General features: G+C 62.9%; 1 protein-coding gene across 16 annotated transcripts in view; it reads left to right on the forward strand.

Annotated features, from left to right (window-relative positions):
• Positions 1 to 25,480, forward strand: part of MPRIP (myosin phosphatase Rho interacting protein) — a 131,401-nt gene that overhangs the window by 81,282 nt on the left and 24,639 nt on the right. For 8 of the 16 annotated variants that reach the window (XM_057715580.1, XM_057715581.1, XM_057715579.1 and 5 more), the window contains 10 exons: positions 1,966 to 2,050; positions 7,045 to 7,252; positions 8,604 to 8,901; positions 12,327 to 12,468; positions 13,283 to 13,387; positions 14,843 to 14,899; positions 15,893 to 15,961; positions 17,785 to 17,874; positions 21,330 to 21,439; positions 24,501 to 25,059. In XM_057715580.1, coding sequence (XP_057571563.1) covers positions 1,966 to 2,050; positions 7,045 to 7,252; positions 8,604 to 8,901; positions 12,327 to 12,468; positions 13,283 to 13,387; positions 14,843 to 14,899; positions 15,893 to 15,961; positions 17,785 to 17,874; positions 21,330 to 21,439; positions 24,501 to 25,059 — 1,723 coding nt within the window. Of the gene's footprint in view, positions 1 to 1,965; positions 2,051 to 7,044; positions 7,253 to 8,387; positions 8,902 to 12,326; positions 12,469 to 13,282; positions 13,388 to 14,842; positions 14,900 to 15,892; positions 15,962 to 17,784; positions 17,875 to 21,329; positions 21,440 to 24,500; positions 25,060 to 25,480 lie in introns of those variants that run through there. The other 8 variants (XR_009049987.1, XR_009049988.1, XM_057715578.1 and 5 more) reach the window with 4 other exon arrangements.

Below are 25,480 nucleotides of genomic sequence, written 5' to 3' on the forward strand. Positions count from 1 at the left end.
CCTGGGTGTATTTTAATGTCTGTGACACATCTGTGTAACGTTAGACACCTCCTGCTGGGTGCTGTGAGGAACCCCAGTGTGGGGGACATGGTCCATCATCTGGGCCCGCAGCCGCGCGGCACCTCTGGGTGGGGCAGGCCGGGCCCACCCTCACCCTGCGCTCCCCCCGGAGTCTCGGGAAGCTCCATCCTGTCCGCAGCATAGCCGCCGTGCACGTCTGCTCCTGTCCCTCGAGGCCCTGTCCTGCGAGGTGCACGGGTTTGCCCCGTCGTTCGTGTTGCCAGTCAGGAACGACGGGGCCCATGTGCAGGGACTCAGGGCACCCCGAAGGCTCTGCCCCTCCCTGCCTCTGCGGCCCCCACTCTGGAGGATAAGGTGACTTCGCTCAGCAGTCTCTTCTCCCCTCCTGGGTAATGCTCGAAGAGGGGCCCTCTGCAGGCGTGGTTCCTTGGTATGAACGTTCCAAAGGAAATTCAGGCCCTGTGGCAGGCTAGAAAGCAGGTCTCTTAATCCCCCCACAAGCACGCGAACTCCTCAGGTTACCTGAGTGAGGGCTCGGAGTCTGCTCTTCTGCTGCTGTGCGGATTCAGTCACGGCCTCCTTTCTTGCTTCGAGGACCCCAGGTGCAGACCTGGGCCTCAGGTCTCCGTAGCGCAGGGACTGTTCATTCTCTCAGCAAACCCAGCATCCCCTGCTCTCACTGGGCTGGGCCTCGGGTTGGATGCTGGGACGCCCCACACCCAGCCCTGCTCTCCCCGCTGCCAGCAGCACGGCCAGCGCGGCACGTGGGGCTGTCCTGGAGGCCCCTGACTGTGACCAGCCCCCCCGCCCCCCCACCCCTGCCAGGTGAAGGAAGCCCCTCTGAGAACTGGAGACAGGAGCCTGTCTCCCCGCCCCAGGCTTGGCGTGCGGGTCGTTGCTGCAGCCTCCGGCGGGGCGTGGGCCGTACACACCCTGCCTGGCACAGCAGCTCAGCCGTTGCCCCCAGGCCGCTGGCACAGGCTGGCAGCAGGCCTAGCGTGGACCCAGGCGCGCTGAGAAGAAGTGGCCCAGCACCGCCTGCAGTCCCTTCTCCCACAGAGAATGTCCTGGGGCCACGCTTCACCACCACACCTCCGCCTGCCCCCTCCTCCAACCTTGCCAGATGTTATGAAGCTCCAGTGAGGCGAGCAGTGGTCACGTCATGGGCTGGTCTAGCCCCTGCTGTCCAAGACGGGGAGCCCGAAGCTCACAGAGCTGGGAGCCACCTGGGGTTGTGGTTTGAGGCTAGCCGAGTCAGATCTGAACCCAGGCCTCCTGCCTCCAGCCCCTGCTCTTCCCACGCTCCCCCTTGCCTTCCCTGCTGCTGGTCCAGAGCAGACCTGCCAGCATGTGCGCCCTGGGCAGCTCTGCTGGGCCTTTCCCAAAGCCAAAGGTGCCTGGCGCCCTCACTGTGCAGGTGAGTCTGGGAGGTCGGCTGTGCAGCCCCCCGAAGTGACCTGTTGTGGGGACATCCAGTAGCAGATGCCTGGGTTCCTGCCTCGATGGCCCTCAGTGGCTCCCAGTCACAGCCTGTCTGTCCGCTGGCCGGATGCTCTCTAGGAGGGCAGTTTTAGGGTGGGCTCTAAGCCTCAGAGAAAGGTCAGTAACAGAAGCAGTGCTGAGTCCTTGTGGGGGGCCTGCGGTCAGTCCTGCCGCTGCACCACCGTGGAGCCCGCCCCGTCTCCAGGCCAGCAGGGCCCTCCCCGCCAGCACTGTGGTCGGTGCAGGGTTGGTGCCCAGGTGTGGTCTCGGCTCAACCCGTGCTTGTCCTGGCCGCGCTGCTGGCACTTCCTTCCCCAGCAGTGGCAGCTCTGATCTGGGTGGTGGTGTGCCTAGCTCCGGTGCCTGGAGGCTGGGTGGGCACCTCCAGGCAGGAGGCGTCAAGGCGGAGTCCTGGTCCCTGAGAGCAGGGTGTGACGGTGCTCTCCCTACCTCTCTCCCCAGGTGGCTGGAGATGCTCACTGTCTATCCCAGGACCAACAAGCAGAACCAGAAGAAGAAGAGGAAGGTGGAGCCCCCCACACCACAGGTGAGGGCGGGGCGGCCAGGTGGCGTTCCCTCCGTGGAGCTGGGGCAAAGACAGTGTGCCCTGGGAGGTTGGGGGGCTTCAGGGCCCAGCCTAGAATAGGGGGCGAGGGAAAGGGTCACGTCAGGGCCGAGGTGGCCATCAGCCCTGGGGTCCTTGCCTCCCTTCTGGCGGTCTGCGGGCTGCGGTCTGCACACTCCTCTCGAAGCCACAGGGCAGGACCCCCGCTGGGAGAGGGTGGCCTCGGTGGGGCGGCCCCTAGAGGTGTCCAGCCTGCAGGCGGGGGGTTCGCAGCAGTAGCGTTCACAGCGCGTGTCCCTCCCCCGACCGTCCTGCCAGCTGCTGGGGAGGAACGGTCTCAGCTCAGCTCCACTTCCTGCACAGAGCTGATTCTGCAGACAGCAGGTTGAGCAGCAGGGCTGGGCAGGGGGTCCTAGGGTGTCCTGGCCTTGGCTCCTGGGGGCTCTTGGAGGACCCCGCTTCTGCTCTGGGCTGACCATAAATGGAAAACACTGGCCCTGGCCTTGATTTTGTGCCTCTGCCCCAGCTCCCATAAGACCAGAGTGGAAGGTGATGGGGGCAGTCCCACCAGGTCCAGTCCTTCCCTCCCCTGGCCGGTCTGCAGGGGCTCGGGGCATTGGAAGGGATTCAGTGCCTCTGTGAACTGATTTGCAAAATGGGCCTGTTGAAGTCTGGTCCTCAGATTCCTGTGCACGTGGAGGGAAGTGCTGCGCCCATCCTGGGTACTCAGTACACTTGGCTCTGGAACAACACGGTGTGAGCTCTGTGCGCCCACTTCATGCAGGTTGTTTTCAATAGTAAGTCCCACAGGGCTACACGGTCCATGGTTGGTTGAATCCATGGAAGTGGTGCAGCGGATACAGAGGGCCGACTGTAGGTTGTGCCTGGAGGGTCAGCACCCCACCCCCTGCTTGTCCAAAGGGCCAACTGTGAATGGGATTTTTTTTTTCCTGCCCCAAACTCTCCTCTTACTTAGTGCTCTTGCCTTGCCTGATTGAGCCTCACAGCCCCTGAGAGTGACCAGGATGGAGATCAGGGTCCCCTGGGCATCTTGCAAGCCCCAGAGCCTGACAGCCCCACTGTGGAGAGCCTGGCTACCCCCTGGGGCTCACAGTCCCTCTTGGCTCCATTGGGCTTCCCTGAATGGCAGAGATCTGGGCAGGACGGGGAGGTGTGTGCTGGCCCGGGTCCCCTTCTCCTGCTCACCCCCTCAGACTCCCCTGGCCACGCCTGCGCTGGGCTGCCACACAGGCCCTCCTGCGGATGGAGCGTGGCCACGACCTGCTCTCCACCAATGGTCCTTGTCTGCCCTCTGCCCACACTCTCCAAGGGGTTCCAGGCCAGCAGCCCCCTGAAAGGTAGTGTCCTTGGCAGGAAGTTGGCAAAATGCAGTTGCAGTCCTTCCTGGAGATGGAAAGTGGAGCTTCCAGCTGGGAAACAGCAGACACACAGGCGAATCCCTCAGAGCTTCTTGGTTTTTAGGGTCCTGTTGTATTTCCATAGCAATGCCTTGGAAGCAGCGTTGGAGCAGAGCTCCTGCCAGCAAATAAGGCAGCTACACGTGCAGAAGACACTTTCGGCCAGACTGGGGAGTTTGGTTGTGTCCCTGCTTCCCAGCTGCCCCCTCTCCTGTGCCATCCTCTCCCACCAAAAGCTGCTTCACGTTTTGGGTTGGTAGAGGAGCCATGTGATTGCAGGGTGGGGAGATCATCCACTTCCCTGAGCGTCTCTTAGAGCCTGGGTTCTGAGGTCCCAGCCTCCTCTGCTTGGCCTCTGGCATGGTCTCTTCCTTCTGCCCTGGCTTCCCTGAGCATCACGTTCAAGGCCGCTGATTTCTAGAAGCTGTGAGCCTTCATCAGGGACAGTTCCCTGTCAGTCAGCTTCGCGGAGGGCTGGGGGGCGGGGTCTCTGGGCAGGCCACTCCTTGGCAGCTCAAGATGGAGCTGTGGGGAAAGCTGAATGCCTTAGGGGCCCCGGTAGAGACAAGAACCCAAGACCCCATACCTGGCCTTCTTCTCGTGACCCTGGAGTTTGGGATCAAGCCAGTGGGGGACTGGAGGTGTCCCTTTGCTGCACCCCACCCTAAAGGAACTCAGGCGGGCAGGGGAGCCCAGGGTCCTGCTTTGCAGAGGGTGTTCAGTCATCTGGGAGTTGGGGCCATGGAGCCTGGAGGCGGCCCTCAGACCCAAGGGGAGATGAGGATCGGGCTGTGGGGGGAGCAGACATCCTTTCTGCCAGGGGCGAGGGTCCAGCAGGACCCTGGGCAGCAGAGGAGACAGGCGGACCCTGACCAGAGCCCCCAGAGCTGGAGCTGGAGAGGCACAGGCTCCCAGGAGCAACTTCTTGCTCAGCCGGTTTGAGGAAAGACTTCCTGGTACCAAGGTGCCTAGAGAGGAGGCGCGATCGTCCCCCCAGGAGTGGGACCAGGGACCTTACCTTCCTCTCCCCAAACCCCAGGGTGGGGCTCAGGCGAGGCCAGGGGCCACGTGTCTCCCCAGCCCAGGGGCAGGCCGGGGGCTCGGATGGCCGGGCGGAGCTCTCGGAGGCTGGCTTCTCTGTCTTGCCGCCTGCTTAGGCGCTTGCCCTTGCTCTTCAGCCTTTCCTCAGAGACTGTAAAACAGCAGGCCTCTCTCCGCGAGTGAGGCCCCACGCAGGTCCAGCACCCTGGCCCACCTTGGGCCCCCACGTGTGTTGTGAGCTGCCGCCTCTTCTCAGGCATCTTGTTTTCCACGTGGGTGCGTGCTGCCGTGCCCACTGCAGGTCAGGACCCTCCTCACTGGGCCCCTGCTCAGACCATGCCCCAGAGGTGGAAAGCAAGGCTTTCTGTGAAACCCTCTCCACGGGGCCCAAGAGGGGCCTGCTTAGCACGTGGAGGCAGCAGAGGTCCCTGGACTGGGGCCTGCCTTCCTGCCCTGCTTCCTCTCTCCTGTGCTTTGAAAACCCTTTCTGAGCAGCCAAACAGCACAGACTCTACTGTGGTGCTGACGGCCCTGGGCGTGTAGCTGCCTCGGCCACACAGAGGTGAGCACCGGGAGCCCTGGGCTCCCTCCCTCCTCTCAGTCAGGCTCCAGGGGCCTGTGTCGGCCTGAGCGCCAGCACCCTCCCAGCAAGACAGTGGCAGTGGGGGGCGTGGGGGTGGTGTCACACTGCCCTGGCCTGGCCCCTGCAAAGTCTGCCCTCCACCCATCGGACCTTGGAGGAGAGAAGCCTGGAAGCCACCGGGGCTTTGTTCCTGCTGCCAGGCTGCCTTTCTGTCCCTGCTGACTCGTTGAGGCTGGGCATAGAGGCAGGAGAAAGCAGGGCTACCAAAGGAGAGAGAGAGCTCCATGTGGACCTTGGCTGCCGTCCAGGGCTCTTGATCTCTGGATTGAGTCCCCGTAAGTGGGAGCCTGGGAGGAATCTGTGGGTGCAGCCAGCCCTGCGCAGGTTGGGGCCCAGGCCCAGGAGGCAGGCTGGGACGGCTTGGTGCTGGGAAACACGTTCCCTAAGCCCCCAGTCACTGACCCTTCGTGCCAGGCCTGGAATGGCCTCTTCCTTTTCGGGATCCTTGCCAGCCCGCCCCCTACCCAGTGGGCTCACCCTGGCATCAGCAGAGGGTGTGCCTGTGCCAGGGCACCGCGTTCACAGAGTGGGGCTGAGGGCACCTGCGGGAAGGGCCCCTTTCATCATGGGCGCAGTGCCTGCCCCTTCTTCCTCAGCCCCGTTTGGCAGCTTTTGTCTCGCTCGGTCCAGCCTCCCCTCCACAGAGGGGGCAGACTCACCGAGCACAGTCCTCAGGTCACCCCCGCCCAACTCTGCAGGGGGAATGCCAGCTCCACCCTGAGCCTGGCAGAGCCACTCGTGACCTCTGGGCCCAGGCCTCAGGTTGTTGGGAGGGGGCACAGTGGGGGTACCCCGAGGGGCTTCTGCTGAGGGAAGGAGCGCTCTTAGGGTGTGGAGTGGGGGCAGCATGTGACAACAGGACAGGGGCCCCAGGGCCAGACTTCCTTGGGTCATTGGAGCTGGTTCTGTTGGAGTCTCGGGAAACTGTCGGAAGCGATGCCGTGTTCTTCTAAGAAGTCCACTTCTGCCACAGTCGTCCAGAGCTCTTGGGAGTTTCTAGCCAGGGAGTCTGCACACAGCTCTGACCGAGTGGGCGGTCGGGTGTGTCCTGGGTCTGTGGAAAGAGGCATCCTGGCTTTATCCTGTCCCAGGAGGCCTGAGATCCTTGCAGAGCTAAGGAAGCTTTGGACCCGGCTTAATGCCTGTCTTCTCGCTTTGGAACACAGGATACCCAGGCTTCCTCAGGGGCGCCCGTCCAACGTGAAGCCCCTCCCGGGCTTTTCTCTTGCCCCTGGGGGCGCCTGATGGTGGAAAGTGCTCAGAGCCCCGCCCGCCTCTCACTGGCTGTGCGACCGTGGGCTGCAGCCTCCCCTCAGCCCAGCAGCCTGCTCTGCAGCGTGGCTGGTGAGGACTGAAGGCTGTGGTGCCAGCGAGAGCCCCGTGGGCAGTCCCCGTGTTTTCAGGAGAGACGGCTGAGACGTGCCTCACTTCTGGGGGCACCCAGAGCCATCCTGCCGGCAGCCCCTTGATGGCGGGCAGGCCGGGCAGCAGCTCGGGCCTCGGGCGCGCGCATGTGCCGCGGGGCGGTGGGGGTCCCATCTGGCTCTAGGCTTGCCGTGTGGAGTTACGTTCTCTGTGAGCTCTGGCCTTGGACTCTCTGTGTTGGCTGAGTACCTCCTGCACAAACACTTCTCCCTTGGGGCGGCACCAGCTTTGGCTTGGCTTCCTACCTGGGGTGCTGGCTGGGGCTGCAGAAGAGAAAACACTTCCAGCCCAGCCAGGACATCTCTGTTCTGAGCCCTCTCTTCTGGCATTCCGGGCCTCTGACACTGTGTAGTTGACCTTGGTAGCCAGGCACCCCGGCAGCCCAGACCCATGCGCTGGCCTGGACCGTTCACCTCCCGTGCCCGCGTGGACACCGCTCTCCCCTGCAGGAGCCAGGGCCGGCCAAGATGGCCGTCACCAGCAGCAGCATCCCCAGTGCGGAGAAAGTCCCCACCACCAAGTCCACGCTCTGGCAGGAAGAAATGAGGGCCAAGGACCAGCCCGATGGGAGCATCCTGAGTCCAGCTCAGAGTCCCAGCCAGAGCCAGCCTCCTACGGCCAGCACCCTGGGGGAGCCAGGGCTGGAGAGCAGAGACGGTAAGTGGTGGCTGGGCTGGCCCTCGTGTCCGCTCGTCCTGGTGCCCCGCCTCGCAGCACTAGAGCAGGCCTCCCGACAGAGCTGCACTGGGCCTCAGGGCCTGCGAGCCGGTCGTGAGCCCTGGGCCTCAGGCTCCCTCACCTTCTGCGTCCGTCAGCCCTGGGCTGGGCCTGGCCTGGCGTGGGACCCGGGTCCCTGGGCTCCGGCCGTGGCCCTGCCCCTCCTCTCTAGCGCTTCAGTCCCACCTGTAAAGGAGGAAGACAGCACCTGCTCTGTGAGCCCCAGGCAGGTGTGGTGAGAATCAGGATGCTGTGTAATGAGGTCTGTGTACAAGGGGGGCCTCTCGTTTCTGTGTCCTGTGGCTGCTTCATGGTCAAGGCCCGGTTATCTCTGGAAGCCCACTGTGCCCCAAGAGAAGCAGCCGTGAGGGCTGTCTCGTCCTGCTCTCTGCCCAGGTGAATCAGGGGAAGAGGATGCTGGGGTGGAAGCGGTTGCCGTGGCCGTGCCTCTCCACCCAGCACTGGGACTCGCCTGAGCAGGAGCCTTGGCCCCCGGCGCCCCGGCCCTAGAGGGCTCTGCGTGACACAGGCTGGCTTTCCCCTCTCAGTCTGTCCAGGCCACTAAAGACTCACGGACAGTTGGGACCCAGCTCGTTCAGGCCAAATGCATCTTGTGCGGGCTCTGGGCAGCAGGCCCCCCAGTCCTCCCGGGCAGCACATGCCCATCCACATCGAGAGCCACTCACTCCTCTCGCTCTTGCCAAGGTGCTCCTCCCCCCGCCCTCCAGAAATGTACTGAAAGGCTGCACAGCTAGTTGGCGCTTGGATTCCTCCTTGGTGTTCGGTAGGAAGTAGTTGGTGGTGGGACGTCTCTCCTGGGGGGATCCTGCTCTCCCAGCCAAGCCCCCAGACTAGAAGCTCAGGGACCCCCTGACAGTCTGGCAAGGAGGCCTCCTGGTTAGGGAGAGGCAGATAAGGGTGCTCCGCTCCTTTCCTGGGGCTCTGCCCTGGGGGGCCCCGCCAGCCTCTGGAGGTGGGAGGTAGAGTGGCCTGTTTGGACCTGCGTGCCTTCTTGAAAGACACGCAGAACCAGAGGTGGCGGCAGGCCGACGGCATCTCCTGCCCCCTCTTCCAGAGGAGAGCACCACGAGCAGTGACCGCGTGGACGGTGGCCGCAAAGTCCGGGTGGAGAGCGGCTACTTCTCCCTGGAGAAGGCCAAGCAGGACGTGAAGGCCGAGGAGCAGCAGCTGCCCCCGCCGCTCTCCCCCCCCAGCCCCGGCACCCCCACCAACAGGTACAGTGGCTCTGGCCCGCCCTCGCAGGAGCTTGGCCATCCCCTTCCTCCCCCAGGTCCTCAGCCCCCCGGCCGAACCATCTGCAGCAGCTCCTTCAGCTCCCGGGACACGGCCAGCCAGCCCCCTGCCCACGTGGACTCCTGCAGCGCTGGGGGGCGGGGAGCAGAGAGACCGGGGCGCGCCTCTGCCTTTAAAGCCAGCAGGCAGTATGCCACCCTGGCCGACGTCCCTAAGGCCATCAGGATCAGCCACCGAGAAGCCTTCCAGGTGGAGAGAAGGCGGCTGGAGCGTAGGACTCGGGCCCGCAGCCCTGGCAGGGAAGAGGTGGCCCGTCTGTTTGGCAGCGAGCGGAGGTAAGGGCGGGGGTGGGGTGCTGGCTGGAGGGCGGTGTGCTTGCCGCGCAGGTGCACACACCCAGGTGCACACACACTCTCCCCGCCTTGCAGCCCGTGCTGTGCACACTCACCTCTTACACAGGTGCCCACCCACGCACTCTCACACTCGTGCATTGTCACATCCGCTTACACCCTGTCACACGTTTCCTCCCCTCTCCTCCCACGTATACACGAGTGCCTGGGGAGAGAGAGACTTTGGAGATGGGCCAGGGCCGGTGGAGGTGGGGACTTGGCTGTGGTCTGAGGGTAGGAAGGCCCTGCGCTTCCCAGAGAGCGGGGGAGCGAGTGTGGTTCTGTCTCCGAGGCCTCCAGGCCCAGGCCTGGACCAGAGTGCTCCAGTGCCCCTTCCGGTAGGAGCTTCCACCCGAGTCTATAGGACAGGGATCTCCCCCAGGTGTGTGGCTAGGCTGCTGGAGGGATGCGAACCTCTCGAGACGATTTGAGAGTCTGTGTGTTTTGGGTAGAGAACATCCATAGTTTTCATTACATTTCCAGAGAAGCTGCTCTCTGAGAAGGAGATTCAGATCCAAGTCCCACACGCGTCTGTGGAGTGTCCTCCCACACCCACCACCCCTCAAGCCCAAGCCCAGCTCGGAGTTACGGGGACAGACGGGCTGGCCCAGGGATCCCCTCTGAGGGGTCAGCTGGGAGCAGGTTGCTTTCCTCTCCTGCTCCCTTGCTTCTTCACACCCACCTGCTCTCCCTGACGTCCCCTTCAGCACGAGGAGAACACGCTTGAAGAGAGAAGGAAACAGTGGGTGCCTCAGTCCTGGGGTGGGGGAAGCGGACCTGTGCTGGGAGCACCCTCCAAATAGTGTTTGTCCACCTGGTTCATTAGTAACCCCGAGAGGTGTATGCCCACCCTGGGACGCAGGGCAGAGACGGGGGCACCGAAGGAGGGCGACTCCTCACAGGAACTGCGTGGGGAAGCAGAGCCGCAACATAAACCCCAGGCCGGGCCCAGGACAGGGCCGAGGCTGTCCTTAGCGCACTTAAGTACAAGTGAAGGGACTTGCCAAGATGTAGGAGTGGGCCAGACAGGGGGGCTTCTCAGGGCGTCCTGGAGGCCCCTGAGTGGGCAGGCACACCCTGGTTTGGCAGGGACCAAAGAATTAACATTCAGCGCACTTGCTTGGCTTGGAGTCCCTCTTGGCTAGCGGCCCGGGCTACATGGCATCTCTGGGGCTTTGCTTCCTCCTGCTCTTTGCCACCAGGGGATGGGCTTTCACCTGGTGCAGGCTGCCCTGGGGCCCTCCGCTCTGCATCCTAACACTGTCACGTCACTTTCTTACTGACCCTCATGACATCTGACTGGCTGCTGTCACTGTCCGAGGCCTGCTCTCTGGTCCTGCGTGGCCCCCCAGTACCGGATGGGATTCCTGTCTCTGGTGGTGTAGGACAGAACCCCACGTTGGCAGAATGCCGGCCACAGCTACCCAGAGTGGTAGCGGCCCAGGAGCCCAACTGGAGGTCCTCGGGGGTGGGTCTCCTGACAAGCCCTGGCCCTGAAGGAGCCCTTGGACTGGCTCCAGAGCCTCCCGGACGCTCCCTGGGTGGTGAGCTGCTTCTGAGGGCACGTGGGCGCTGTGGCCCTGCTTGAACTGCTGGGGACTGACATCAGGGCCAGCTGCTCACAGTCCTGCCTGTCCCCCGGCTGGGAGCCTGGAGAGTCGGGTTCCCTCCGCCACCAGCCCGCCCGGAGGCCTTTGCTGTCACACCTGCAGGACTTCAGTGGACCCAAGTTTAAAAGGCCCCACTTTACAGAGTCAGCCGTGGCCGACTCCCCCAAGCCCCTGGCAGGTGCCGCCTGCCTCTCCGCTCCTCTGACCCCCCTCGCAGCCCTGGCCAGCCCGCAGCATGCGGTTCGCCTGTGACTCGCCGGGCGCTGCTCCTCGAGGCCTTCCTGGGGCGTTCTGGTCCTGGGGTCGCTTGGAAGAGCTCTCACTCTGCATGTGGCGGCAGCAAGGCCTGTGAGCGGGTCTGGAGTTTGCTCTAAATGCAGCAGGGCAGTCAGGGACAGGCCACCTAGCCGCCCGAGCACCCGCGAGAGTCCCCTGTGGTTCCCAGCCCCCCCCCCCCCCCCCGCTGCCACCCTGGCTTCCCGCGCTCGCTCGCTCCCCACCTGCCGCTCCCCTGGCCGCACCGCTGCTGGCCCCGCAGGTCACCTGGGGACAGCTCTGTCCCCAGAGGAGACTCCACGGGAGCTGCGCCACAGGCCCTGGCCTCACAGGGAGCCAGGTCCCCGGGAGTTCTGCCTTCCTGAGGAAGAAACCCTGAGAGCCGCTTGTACTGCCCCCTCCCCAGGACGAGGTGGCCCCCGGGACCTCCCTCGCGGAGGTGGACGTGAGCTCCCGGGCCCCGCGGCCCTTGCTTGCCGCCCTCGGCGCTGCTGCTCCTCCCAGTGCGAGGACAGCCCCCCGCGAGGCGGTCTCGGGGTGCCCGGCGGGGCGTGTCTGAGAGGAAGGGCCTCTGACCGGGGACACACGGGCAGCCCCCCAGGGTGTGTCCCTGACGTGGCTGCTCGTGACTGAGGGATAGGACGGCCGCCCTCCTCAGTGATCCCCTCGTGTTTTTGCTTCTTTAGTTCTTTGGATAATTTTGATTTACCGTGATTTGATTTTTACAAGCAGTCCTTTTCTGTGTATTCATTCTCCAGCCTTATTTTCTTCCAGGTCTTGCCCCCCCACCTCCTCCTGCTGTGTCGCTGTGTGACGTTACTCGCCTCTCCTCCGCCTGCTTCGCTCCCATCTCAGCTCCGTCTCCAGCCGTAGATGGCCTGACGATGCCGCCCGCCCTTTCACACGAAATCAACTCGCTTTGTTTTTGTTTTCATTTGGGTTTTGATTCTTTTTACTGTCGGCAGAAACAATGTTAATTCACGGGTCTTTTTCTTGCTAAATTTTGGATGCCCTGGGGGTGGGGGCCGCACCGGCTCTGCTGGGGAATGTGGTGAGGACGAGACGTGCTCTCCGAGGCGCTGGCTGCCTTCCGAGCGCGTCTGTGGCTCAGGAGAGGGTGCGAGCGATGCGCATGTGGCTGCCGCGTGTGTCAGCGTGACCGACTGCGCGGGGGCCTCCGGTGTGGGGGCTGGGAGGCACGGGCAAGGACAGCCTGGCAGAAGGGAAGGGCCCTGCCCACGAGCTGCTGCCAGTCCCCCACAGCTTCCCCTCCGCGAAGGTGGGAGAACGTGAGGGCTGTCAGAGGCGAGCCGGCCGATCGAGTGGTGTGCGTGGCTGGCACCCTGTGCAGGGGTGGCCCGGAAGCTGGGCTGAGCCAGGCGTGGGATGTTGGCTGTAGGAGCCCCTCTGAGACTCCAGACCGTGTCCCCTCGGGCTCTGGGGGACCCTGTCTCCCCCTCAGTGGCCTTATGCCCTCTCTTGCAGGAGGTCCCAGGTAATAGAGAAATTTGAGGCCTTGGACATCGAGAAGGCAGAGCACATGGAGACCAACTCGTCGGCCGGGCCCTCGCCGTCCAGCGACACTCGCCAGGGCCGCAGCGAGAAGCGGGCGCTCCCCAGGAAGCGGGTGAGCATCCGAGCTCCGGGGCAGCACCAGGGCCAAGCAGGGCGGCGTGTCAGCACGTGGCCCCTCGCCCCCTGAGGCCCCAGTCACACCTGGATGCACTTCTGCCCAGCTTCCCACTCTCATTTCCTGGCTGCTTCTTGGGTCTCTCATCTCCTTCTTGGCTGAGTGAACTTCTTGAGGGCAGGGCCTGTCTTCTGCGTCTTTCTCTCGGCACTCCGTCTGTCTGCTGAAAGCTGCTCTCATGAGCTTTGGGTCCCAGGTCGTCACTAGAGCCAGCCTCCTCCTCTCTGAGGCAGTCCGGTCAAGAGGTTGAATACCTTCCTTCCTTTCTCTTGTGGGCAGTGGCCACAGCCCCCGTTTCTCTCCGCTCAGTCCCCAAGGTGGATTCTGCTTCTGAATCCCGCCTCTCCCGGGCCACCTGCCTCTCGGGGCCCCCCCGAGTCCGCCCTCTGTCTTCCTCCCGTTTTCTCTGGGCTCGGATGGGCTCTGCTGCTTACTGTGCAGGGCCCAGCGTCTTCCCTCTGTGACCCCACGAGGCCGGGGAAGGGTGGGGGCCAGGAGAGCCACGTGGCTGGTGTGTCTGCAAGAAAAGGCTGCTCTGCCCACCAGGGCGGCTCAGCCCCTGCCACGGGCAGCTGGAGGCGCGGGACCAGGAGTCTGGGCGCAGGTCCTGTCCTCACGGGCAGAGGTGCCGAGGGAGCCCAGACAGCAGAGCGCCCCCTCCCGGCCCGGAACACGGCCCTGCAGCCCGGCCCTCCCGTGGCTCCAGCCGCCGCGCGCTGGCTGGTGCTGACGGGGCTGCTCTCTGCCACAGGACCTCCCCAGTGAAGCTCCTCTCCCGGATGCCTCGGCCTCCCCCCTGTCTCCACACCGAAGAGCCAAGTCACTGGACAGGAGGTCCACGGAGTCCTCCCTGACGGTGAGCCCGGGCGCCCGCGCTCCGAGGCCTGGAGACGCTGCTCCCGCTGCTTCTGTGCCCTGGGCGCTGTGCCTGCTGCCGCCCGGGCCTCTGCGCTGGCGCCCGCTCTGCACACGGGCCCTCACGTCTGTGTGTGGGAAGCAGATGCTGTGTTTCCGCCCCTCCTCTGGGCTGCGCGGGCATCCTGAGCTCTGAGGTCCCCAGCAGAGGAGGCCGTCTAGCCAGGGCAGAATTCTGGTCCTGGGGGGTCAGGGCCACAGCACGACCCTCCGTTCTTCTTGTTTCGGGTGTTTGTTTCTGTGACATTTTGGAGACGGGAGCCCCCCTCTCACGGGGTGCTTGTCTTGATCATGGGCTCACCACGGAGGGAGCCCGGGCTTTGCTGCAGGGCGTGGGAGCCGCGGCCCTCAGGTGCAGGTGGGGAGTGGCCAGGCACGTCCCGTGAGGCCATCGTTCCCTGGGGAGCCCTGGGAGGGGGGGTAGCTGCTCGTGTGGGCTCTTCTCAGCTCTGTCCACAGCCTTCTGAGGAGCCCGGGGTGGGCCGCCCCCAGGCGTGGGGCCTCCGTCGGCACCCCGAGCTGGAGCCTTGGGCCAGGGCAGAGGCCGGGGCAGAGGCTTTCTTACCTGGAGGTGTTGCTCGAGGGTTTGGAGCAGAGGCTCCAGGACACGTGTGGCTGGTGGTTGTCCCGCCACGAGGCATGTGCTCTCTTGAACTCTCTTTGTGTCCTTGGAATGTAAAAAGACGTCACAGCCCCATTCTGGTCACGACAGCTGTAGGTGAGCAGATGGGCTGAGGGGCGCGGTGGGCCACGACTCTGCGTGCTGGCCTTGCCCGCGCCTGGATGTGTGACACAAGCCAGGTCCAGGGGGCTTCCAGTGGCCCCCCCGGTGCTCTCAGGCTGCTGCTCAGGCCCCAGCGCACAGGGGCCAGCGGGGAAGCGCCCTGCTCAGTGCCCGCCGTCCTGGTTCCGCTGCTTGTAGGGAGACGGAGACTCAGACTCATCCTAGCAGGTCAGTGGCCTGAGGGTCTTGGCAGCCTTGCTGCTGCGTCTTGCTTCACACCAGGTGTGGCCTCTGCTCTCAGTCTTCCTGTGGCTTCTGTGAGAACTTCTCAGCTCGCCTTTCAGCCACCGCTGCGCATCTTCCCTCCACGTGAAATGCCGTCTGGGCCGTTCTTCTCTGCCTCCCGGGCGGCCCTGCAGGTGCAGCAGCCCCCGCCGTGCTGCGCACGGGGCAAGGGGGCCGCGCCTGCACCTTGAAGACGCACTCCCGGGGAGTGGCTCTGGCAGCCCCTGCCGGGGCGAGGGGTCGCGCGGGCCCGTCTGGGCGGCGGAGCAGCCCCTTGCCCAGGGCCCCTCATCGGAAGAGAAGCACCTGCTGCGTTAGCGACCCTTCACCCAGGACCAGGACGCAGGCTGCTTTCCTCTCAGCTGCTCTTTTTTCTCCCTTTCCTAGCCTGACCTGCTGAATTTCAAGAAGGGCTGGCTGACCAAGCAGTACGAGGATGGCCAGGTGAGTGGCCGGAGCTGCTGTGGCCCCTGAGGCGCAGGCGTGAGGCCCAGCTGGCCTTGTCCCTGTGGGGGTGTGAGCACCAGCCCTGTGCCCCGCCGCCAGAACGCCCCCTCGTCCCGGGAACCCGGGTCGTGGCCGAGGTCCCGTCTCCTCAGGGGTGGGGGCACGGCGGGGGTGGGGGCCACTGGCCTGCTCGCTGCCAGTGTGTGGACGGCTCCCCCACCCCCGGCAGAGGCTCGGCCTCAGGCCTAGGGGAGTCCGACAGCACTAGCTCCCCACCTGCTGCCCTTTCCCAGAAGTTTCCTGAGCGCCCGGGCTTCCCAAAGACGGAAGGGCCCTCTGGTCGTGGGGTGGCGGCCAGCAGTGGGTGGGGGCCCGGGAGACTTAGGCAGGGAGAGCGAGCCCCGGGCGGCGGCTGGGCTGGAGGTGGGGAGAGGAGCCTGCGGGTCCCGCCCGGAGGCTTCTGGCTGCCCTGCCCTGCTGCCTGAGCGGCCAGCCGGAGTGCTGTCTTCTCCTCCCTCCCCCGTACCCGTGCCCTCAGCCCTGCCTGAGGGCTTGAGGCCACCCCTTGATCCTCCAGTGAAGACTTGGGCGTCCGGCGAGTTGGGTTGCTCCTGCCAGCGGCAGGCAGGCAACCTCTGGTTAGCCAGGGTGGGTGCCATGGCTCACAGGCGGCCTTCTTTGGGCTCTGGGGACCCAGCCCCCGTCTGCAGCCTCTGGAGCCGTAGCCCCACGCTGCAGCCACACCTCTGCGGGTGGAGTGCCCGCAGCCTGAGGCCCAGCCCACTGTCCTGCTGCCTTGTCAGCGGGGAGAGGTCGTGTGCACATGGCTGCCCTCGGCCTGAGTGGAGTCCTTTGTGTGTCTGCCCCCAGCGGGAGGGGCCACCCGCCCTCTGCCTTACCTGTGCCCAGGGAGGTACCCCAGGACCCTGGCTGTGGGGCACCTTGGAGCAGGTAGTGTGGGAGTTGTCTTGGTTTTTCCTCCTCTTTCAGTGGAAGAAACACTGGTTTGTCCTTGCTGATCAAAGTCTGAGGTTCTACAGGGACTCAGTGGCTGAGGAGGTGAGTGTCTCATCTCCGCTCCTCTGTGGTGACGGGAGGTTCAGGCGGCACTGCTGCTTCTGGGCTGAAGTCCCCTTCTGTGTGTGAACAAGGGGCTCTTTTTTTCTTCACCTACAAAAGATCATCTCTTTTTGAGCAATATGGCGGTCCCTTTCTGCACAATTTCCCTTGAATTCCACTCCAGGAATCCTTCAGATACACTGTTACATATGAAGAAAGAGCAACATTCCCCGTTCCCTGTTAGTGGTTCCTGCACTTCTTTAACAGCAAGAGATCAGAAACAACCTGAATGTCTGACACTAGGGGCTGGTTATATCCCTGGGCCGAAGAAACACTAAGTTGTGTCTGGACTGCAGTGGGCAGAGGATGGCGACACAAGACAGGTGTAGGGCAGTGTGGGCAGCAGGTCTCCGGGGGGGCCTAAAGTCCGGGGCCGCAGGAGCACGGGTGACTGCTTGTCCTCAGACTCTGCTATGCGGACCCCTGGAGGCCCATTCAGGTTTTTTTTTCAAACAAAAGTAGTGTCATAAAACTACCATGCCGTTCATTTTTTCCGTTGTGTTGGCCTTTGCGCTGATGGCTGCCTCAGCCTGGTCAGGCTGCAGGAGCCGGTGGCCAGCCGTCCCGCAGCCTTCCCTGCACACACTATGACCTTACAGAACGGGCCTCGACGGCACTGGAAAGGGACTGCTTTTATTAAGTCTCAACCCTTGAACGCCCACGTCGGTGGTATTCTACAATTTGAAATGGGAGGTTGGCAGAGTTGCTTTTGCTGCTTGTGCGAGCGTGACGGCTGTCCAGTGGGGAGCAGTTGCCTGCTGCCTGCGTGGCCCGCCCTGCCGGCCATCTCTCCTGGCAGCCGCCGTCTCTGCGTGAGTGCGCAAACAAATGCTCACTCGGTTTGGCAGACATTTTCTTGAAAATGAACCAAGTGAGTCTCTTCCCTCAAGGAAAACGACTGACAGAATTGTTACCAGTGATTCAATTTGAGCTTTCTAGCAAAACAGCAACTTTGGAGAACTTGTGTTCACCATCACTAACTTGACAGTGTCCCCAGGCTCACAGACTCTCCTGACCAAGTGGGTGTTGGTGACAGCAGACGCAGCGTTTGCTCTTGTCCTAGGAAGCACAGCATCTCGGGACGCTCCCAGAGGGCGAGACAGTGGTGCCAGGTCACATGTGCGTGAAAGACCAAGGAGCAGGGTAGATCCACGGGTTTTAATGCAGCAGAGGACGGAAAGCTTCCCCTTTACAGTTCACCTTCAAGAAACTACCACTTGTCAACTTTCTGAAAAGACTGTTAAAATTCATCTCCTTTTTTCCAACCCCATATCTGTGTAAGGCCAGACCATCTTCATATATTTCAACCAGAACAACAAAGCAACAGACTGAGTGCAGAGACAGAGTGAGAACCCAGCCATCCTTGGAAGTTAGGCGTTAAAGAGAGTTGCAAAAATCTCTTACTGGTTTTTTAAAGTAATACTTTTTATTGAAAAATGAAACATGAGAAAAAACATACTTAAATGAGTAAGCATGTTTACTTTCTTTCAATTTTTTTTCAGCTAATTTCTAACATGGCAGATACCATCGGTAGATAAAACCCACATAAGCAGAAGCTCTTTGGGGCCCTCGAGTTTTAAGAGTGTAAAGGAGGTTTGAGAGCCCCCAGCAAGGGTGCCTCTGGCAGGATGTGTGGGAGATTTCGGCGTGAACGCTTCCAGGTGGTGCAGGCGGGCAGCACCCTGCCTGTGAGTGTACGTGCCCATAGCTGTAAAGCCACGGGGACTGACCTTTACTTTCTAAATCTCTTCTCTGCTCTGCAGGCAGCCGACTTGGATGGGGAAATCGACTTGTCTGTGTGTTACGACGTCACGGAGCACCCGGTGCAGAGAAACTATGGCTTCCAGATCCATGTGAGCTGGGTGGGGTCGGGGCAGGCTGGGGGGCAGGGTGGGGCCTCGTCCTGTCCCTTCTCTGTAGCTCCTCACCCCACCCCCTCTCTGTGATCTCAGCAAAAAACTAAACGTTCGCATCTTTCTCTCAAGGCTGTCTAGAAGGCCTTTGCTACTGAAGATTCTTTCCTCCATTTTTTTTTAAATGCTGGAGTTTGGGGCAGTTGGAAGGACGTGGGGTATGGGGAGTGAGAGTGAGAGTGCTGATTCTTTAACTCTCAGGGGGCTGGGTTTTTATGCCCTTGCCCTTTCCCTTGTTCATCTACATATCTACTCACGGGAGTTTTTTTCCCCACAATCTTGTGAAGGACTCCAACGAGCAAGGCATCACCCCGTTCTCAAAAAAATAATCTGATTAGATAGACGAAGCAGTTTTCACTGGCCGTTTCATCAAAGCTGCGGGTTCACGGGCTACTCAGAGGCAGCAGGGCTCGTGGTGAGGGCACAGGCCCCCAGCTGCTGCGTCTGCCCTCACTCTGATGCCAGTTGCAAGCCTGAGGGTGCCCCAGACCACCCTCACATTGGATAATTAGCCAGAAGGACTAACAGAACACAGGAAAACACTGTGCTTAGGACTGTAGATTTATTCTCCAGAGGGGTGCAGATCAGGACCAGCCTGAGGAAGCCACACGTGGAGAACTGGACTGAATAGGAACTCCCAGGACGTGAAGCTTTCATGTCCTTGGGGACATGTCCCTCTTGGTGCTGACGTGAGTGACACACAGAGCTTCCAACCCGGGAGTCTTGCCCAAGCTTCAGGCCTGGCAGCAGGCCTGGGCCTCTGTGTCCAGAGTTTCTGCAGAGGCTTTATAACCGATAGACGGGGTGATTATGCGTGTGGTTGGACGCGAGCTGCAGCCCTCCCCGCAGAGGCAGCCCCTCACCCCAGGGCTCGTCCTTCTGGTTTGGCCCGCCCCAGCCCTGCATCACAAGTGCTCAAGGCAGAGGCCAGGCCCCTCTCTTGGAAGAGCCAATTCTTCCCCACAAGAAGCTCAGGCGTGCGGTGGGCACCAGGCAGCCTGACAGCTGCCACTCGGGGGCTCCCGGGCTGGGGCTCCAGCAGCATCGCCACCTTCACCAGGGTCTCACCTGCTGACCCCTGGGCCCCGAGACTCAGCTGTATCTCTGCACTGAGTCTAGATCCGGCGCGTGGCAATGACTAATGTTAACTAAACTCAGAGGAAACTGAGTTCAGACCCGAAGGCCAGTGAATTCATTAAAAGGAGAAATCTGGCGCCCAGTCCGCCAGGCTGCAGGGCGTCTGTGGGGGCACCACGTCATAGCTGGAGGTGGTGCCGATCTGGCAGTCCGTGCTGCCCCTCGTCCCTGCGAGAGGAAAAGACACGCTCAGTGCGCTAGACCCCTGGCCGCCTCTCTGTGGACAGCACTGGAAACAGTGCCAAGTTCTGGCTTCCCAGGCCCCACGCTGAGGCCCTCCCTCCCCATCACCTCCCCATCCTGGAGAGCAGACTTCTTCGGGCAGGGCGTCCTGGAGGTACAGGTCCACTCCTGTCACTGAGCAGCTTACACCTTCATGTTCTAGGGTCACTTTCTGCGCATTGAGGCCGTGGCTAAGGACTCTCCTGGTCACAGACAGGGTTTCTGAGTCACCTGTGCTCCCTGGCTGATCTCGCCCACCTGTCTGACCCCTTGTCACTTTACCTTGGGTGGGGGGCAGTGAGCTTACCTCAAGTTCTGGGGCTTTCTCACAAGTCCCATGGACTGGGAGTTCTAAGTCGGGAGAGAGAGCGCCCAACACGGGAGGCCGGCTTTCTGGAGGGGCTCAGCCTGGGCCACTAGGAAGGTTTAGGATCTCAGGGGGCAAAGCTGTCCCTGGCCTGGCCACCAGACCTGGGGGCACCTACCAGGGAGCTGAGAGCAGAAGCCGGCGGGGTGGCACGGGGAGCCCTCAGTGCCGAGTCAGGAGTCAGCCTCGTCCTGAGGTTGTGGGAAGCACCAGACTGCGGGGGCAGACGTGCGTTTGTAATGACGCATCTGGCAGGACAGGCAGAGCGGTGAGGAAGGAGGCAGAGACGGCGCGGGGGGCGGCGATTGAGGGAGGAGCAGGGGAGGGCTCTGCGCGCGAGACAGGCAGAACCTGGGGGGTCCCGGCCCGGGGTGTGTTTGAGGCCGAGACGGGCTGTCTGAGAGCAGGAGACAGGCAGCCAGAATGGGGGTCTGGGGCCAGGAGAGAGCTCGCGGCAGGTGAGAGATGAGGTTGTGGAAGAAGGTGGCCGAGGTAGAAGTCCAGAAATGCCACGCAGGGAGCGGGAGGAGACCGAGGGGCCAGCACTTCAGGGAGCCTGGAGGCTGTGCCCCCACTCTCAGCCTGCCCCGAGGGGAACCAGAAGGAGAGAGGAGCGAGACGTGGGCGGTGGGCTCTCTGGACGGGGTGCGAGGCAGGGGCCTGCAGTGGGCCAGTCAGGCCTGTGCAGAGCCATCCTGCTGACGCCGTCATCCCATCGGCTGCTCTGCTGACACGTCTCCTGGGGGTCTACCAGTAGCCTGAGCAGCGCGGAGAGTTGTGACACCCTCCCTTCTGTGAGACAGGAGCCGTGAGATCAGAGGCAGGGGAGTGGACTCTGTGTGGCTGCCACCCGCGTCCCCACCCCTCCTCGGCTCTGCTGGGGCCTGGCGGACCGCTCGGGGCCCCAGGGACTATGTCTCCAGGCCGCTCGTCACCTGCTTGTCACCTGTGCTGCCCCCTCCATCTTGACGGGTGTCCCACCAGGTCACTCCCGTGGGGAGGGCGGTCCAGGGATTGTGTTTGAGGTGCCCTCCCCCCCATCCTGTCAGTGACGCACTGTGCGTGCCACCACCACCTCTCCAGAGCCTCTCCTCTGTCCCCTCTGCCACCACCTTAACCCGATCACCTGGACAACCGCCCCGGCTGCCCAGCAGGTCTCCCTGCCTCTGGTCAGCGCGACAGACACGGCCCCCGTCAGGTCCCAGCCACTGCTGAGCCCTGTGCCTGCCACTCCTGTCCCCGGTCACCCTGTGTGCCTGACATGCAGGGCTGCACACCCCAGGCGCACTCCCTCCACCTGGGTCACGCACGCTTTCCCCTTCCATCTGCCCGCCGGGCTCCAGCCCCCTTCTGGCTGTTCACACACACACACAGACACACAGACACACACACACACACACACACACACGTTCTGCCTCTGCGAGCTCTGTAAAGAGCAGGGAGTGTCAGTAAAGGCCGGCTGGGCCCCACGGGGAGGGCCCCCCTGGGGCAGCCGTGCCCTGACGGCATCCGCAGCTTTGCTCTCTCCTCCGCCCTCCAGCTCCCGTTCATCCCGAGTGGGGCCCACACTGCACTCCTGGGGTGGCCACCCGGCCGCCGGCCTCCCTGCAGGGCCTCCTTCAGGGGTGGGGAGGTGCCGGTCACTGCTAACCCCTTGTCTTCTGTGCAGACGAAGGAGGCCACCTTCACCCTCTCCGCCATGACGTCTGGGATCCGGCGGAACTGGATCCAGACCATCATGAAGCACGTGCACCCGGCCTCCGCCCCGGACGTGACGAGGTGAGCCAGTCGGGGCCTCCTGTCCCTCGGCTGCTGCCCCTTCCCTCTCCGCTTGGCCTCCTGGGTTTTCTGCCTCAGGTTGCCCTTGCCCCTGGGGCCTGGCTGGCGGGAGAAGCTCCCCAGGGCCCTAGGTGCTGAGCCCCGGCGGCGGCTGAGCCCTGGCAGGGGGTGTGGCTTTGGATGCCACGTCCACGGGCCGCCGTAGCGTGGCCACCCCTTGGTCTTCCTGCCTCGCTCCTGCATCTGCTGGAATTCTGTGCAGCCACGACAGACTTCTCTTTGGAATTCTTGGTGCTGGGGGCCAAGTAGGGAGACCGCTCCCGTGCCACCGTGTGTGCCTCGTAAAGGTCCTGTCCCGCCCATGCCTTCCTCCTCCTGCCCCGGCGGTTAGAGACCTGCTGTTTTCACGAGAAGATCCCAGCATGTGGCCGCTTCCATGGTGCTGAGAACTCTGCCGCCCTTACCTCGTGGCTTCAGCGCCTTCGTCCGTTCTGAGAGCCTTTTGCTTATGCTTTTTGGTTCTAGTTTAAATGCTTCTGCAGTGACTCGTGTTGGAGGCTGCACCTGGGGGGCGCCCCTCAGCCTGGGGCGGCCTCTCGCACCTCTGTCACGTCCTGGCCTCCTGGCCAGCGACCTGCACCTCTTTGAACGGAACGGCGGGGAGGGATCCCGAGTGGACTCCTGTCTCCGGTGCTCCTACCCGGCGGCATCTGTCCGACGGTTTCTTCCCGCCTCCGCTTCCTACAGGCCCAGGGCACTTGGTGGCCCCTGCGTCTGTAGCCCAGGAGCAGAGGCCAGAGCTCTTGCCGGGCACTTCGAGGAGGTCCCGTGTGGCCGGCCGGGGCCCCGGGGGGGGGGGGGGACGTCAGCCTCGTGGTGCTGCAGGGCAGAAGCGTGGCTCTGGTCACGTGTGGCTCGGGAGAGGCGCCTCCCCTCTGCGTCAGGGCCGTGGCCCGTGGGGACAGCAGCCTCCTGACGCGCAGCGACTCCAGGGTCAGCCCCTCAGAGCCGCGGTGCTTGTCTTGCCCAGTTTGTTCCATGTGGTTTATGATTTACAGTTTGAGGAAAACATGGATTTTTTTTTAGTGCAACAAGGCCATGACCCAGGAAGGTACTGGAGTCAGGTACAGGCTTCAGAGGTGTGTGTTTGAGCCGCGCACCGCAGACCCCGGCGTCTGGTGGGGAGTCGCAGGGGCTTCCTCTCCTGGAGAGCGTGGCAGGTCCGGCTTGCTGTGGCCTCCTAAGGCCTCATGCGGCCGGAGGCCTGCGCCAGCTCTCAGTCCAGTGGCGTTGTGGAAAGGTCTGCTCTGAAGAAATTGTGTCCAAGCACGTGGTCTTGACAGAGCCGCCTCCTGGGACGGGGAGGATGCCTCTTCCACAGGGTCCCTTCTCTGTGGCTGCCGTTTAAACCCAGGTGCTCCCTGGAGCCCCCCAGCCCTCGCTGCCCCGGGGCGGGGCTTCCCACCCTGCTCTGAGGGCTTGGGCGGGACCGGAGGCCACTCTGCTCGGGCCGGGGGTCTCAGGGTCTTGCCCTCGGAGCCCAGAGACCTGTCCCTCAGGCGCCCCCGGCCAGTGCCCCACGGCACCCTTGCCTGGGGACCTCCGCAGTGGGGCAGGTGGGGGGGCTCACCGGCTGCCGGGCAGGCTGAGGGGCCCTCCAGCATGCTGCTCCCCGCTCGCCGCTGCCCCGGTGGGCCGCCGGGGCCTCTCAGGTCCTGTCCAGTGAGCCCTGCGTGGTGCCGGCTCACAGGTGCCACCCGGGCCATCCAGCTCACCGGCCCACAGGTGGTCCCGGGGCCGTCATGCTGAGCCATCCGTCACGCCAGCCACCAGAGTATTTTTTTAATTGCTGTGTAATCGCTTGACAGTCCTGTTAGCTTCTGCTCTACGTGTGCACATATCCCCTCCCTCTTGGACCTCCCGCGCACCGTCCCAGCATCCCACCCATCTAGGTCGTCACAGAGCACAAGCTGAGCTCCCTGTGCTTGTAGCACGTTCCGCTAGCTAGCTTTTTTATGCGCGGTAGTGTATATATGTCCCGAGTCATCCTACCCTCTCCTTCCCCCTCTTTGTCTACATGTCCGTTCTCTACGTCTGTGCCTCTATTCCTGCCCTGCAAGTCGGTCCATCTGTACCATTTTTATAGATAGTACATATATGCATTAATATGTGAGATTTGTGTTTCTCATTCTGACTTGCTTCACTCTGTATGACAGTCTCTAGGTCCATCCATATCTCTACAAATGACCCAATTCCTTTCTTGGCTGAGTAGTATTCCATTGTATATCTGTACCACATCTTCTTTATCCATTCAGTCATTTAGGGTGCTTCCGTGTCCTGGCTGTTGTAAATAGTGCTGCTGTGAGCACTGGGTACACGTGTCCTTTTGAGTTACGATTTTCTCTGGGTGTATGCCTAGTCGTGGGATTGCTGGGTCATATGGTAGTTCTGTCTTTAGTTTTTTAAGGAACCTCCATGCTGTTCTCCGAGGGGCAGCACCAATTTTCATTCCCACCAACAATGCAAACGTGTTCCTTTTTGTCCACACCCTCTCTAGCATTTACTGTTTGTAGATTTTTTGATGATGGCCATTCTGACCGGGGTGAGGTGGTTCCTCATTGTAGTTTTGATTTGCATTTCTCTAATAATTAGTGATGTTGAGCAGCTTTTCATGTGCCGCTTGGCCATCCGTGTGTCTTCTTTGGTGACACCAGAGTGGTTTTTTAAAACACAGACCTGACCGTGTTACTTACCTGCTTATGAAATACCCACGAGCCTTTTGAGGGAAGTGGCTGGTTTCTGTTCGTTCTGTCACCACTGGCCCAGTGCACACATGCCACAGGGTCCACCTCCTGCATGGCCTCGTGTGGGTGGTGGCCGTGCCTGGCACAGCCTGGCGGGAACCTCCGGGCCGTTGTCTGTGGCTCCTTCTCTGCTGTCACCCCTCGGGGCCTGCCGCGAGGAACTTGGGGTTCCCTCCACAGACATGTCGGTGGGTGAGGGTAGAGTCTCCCCTTTCCCTGCGGGAGCCCCGCCTGACCGGCTGTCTCCTCTGCCCCAGCTCGCTGCCGCCGGGCAAGGACCGGAGCGGCTCCCCCTCAGAGACGAGGCCGCGGGAGAAGCAGGACGGGGAGCCCGGGGACCCTGACCCCGAGCAGAAGCGGAGCCGAGCTCGCGAGCGCAGGCGGGAGGGCCGCTCCAAGACCTTTGACTGGGCCGAGTTCCGCCCCACGCAGCAGGCCCTGGCCCAGGAGAGGGCCAGTGCCCCGGGGCCTGCCGCCCCCCGGCCCGAGGCGGAACCGGGCGAGCTGGAACGGGAACGCGCGCGGCGGCGGGAGGAACGGCGCAGGCGCTTCGGGGCACCAGGTGGGGCCGACGGGCCCGGGGCCGACGACACGGCCCTGCGCATGGAGCTTGACCGGGGCCCGGGGCCACCCGCGCCCGCTGACCTCAGGACCCAGAACGTGCACGTGGAGATCGAGCAGCGGTGGCATCAGGTTGAGACCACCCCTCTCCGGGAGGAGAAGCAGGTGCCCATCGCCCCCCTACACCTCTCCTCCTCCGAGGACGGGAGTGACCGGCTGTCCGCTCCCGCGCTGACGTCTCTTCTGGAGAAGGAGGTAACGGCCAGGACAGGGCGGGCGGGCGGGCGCCGGGCAGCCACCTTCCCCAGCACCTGCTGTACCTGACACTGCGGGAGATGCGGCAGAGCCCTCAGGGAGACAGATACATGGACAGGTCCCCAGAGTGCACAGGCCTGAGATGTACTTGGGGGGACGGTGACAGAGGGGCACCGGGCCTTTCCGGAGCCCAGGGAGCGGGCACTGCCGTTTAGAGCCAGAGGGGCCAGAGGCGGGGTGGGTGGGGCTGCAGGGCCCTGGGGGGGGCCTCATCCACCCCGTTCCGGGCTCCCACAGAGGCTCGGGGCGGAGGAGGGACGTGAACAGAGGTAGGTTTCCGTCTGAATAAGGCAGCCCTTCGACCCTCGGGGAGACCTGGCAGGCGTGCAGGGCGGGCAGCAGGCGGCGGGCTGGTTCCAGG

The sequence above is a fragment of the Hippopotamus amphibius genome, chromosome 17, assembly GCF_030028045.1.
Source record: "Hippopotamus amphibius kiboko isolate mHipAmp2 chromosome 17, mHipAmp2.hap2, whole genome shotgun sequence".
NCBI classification, from domain to species: Eukaryota; Metazoa; Chordata; class Mammalia; order Artiodactyla; family Hippopotamidae; genus Hippopotamus; species Hippopotamus amphibius.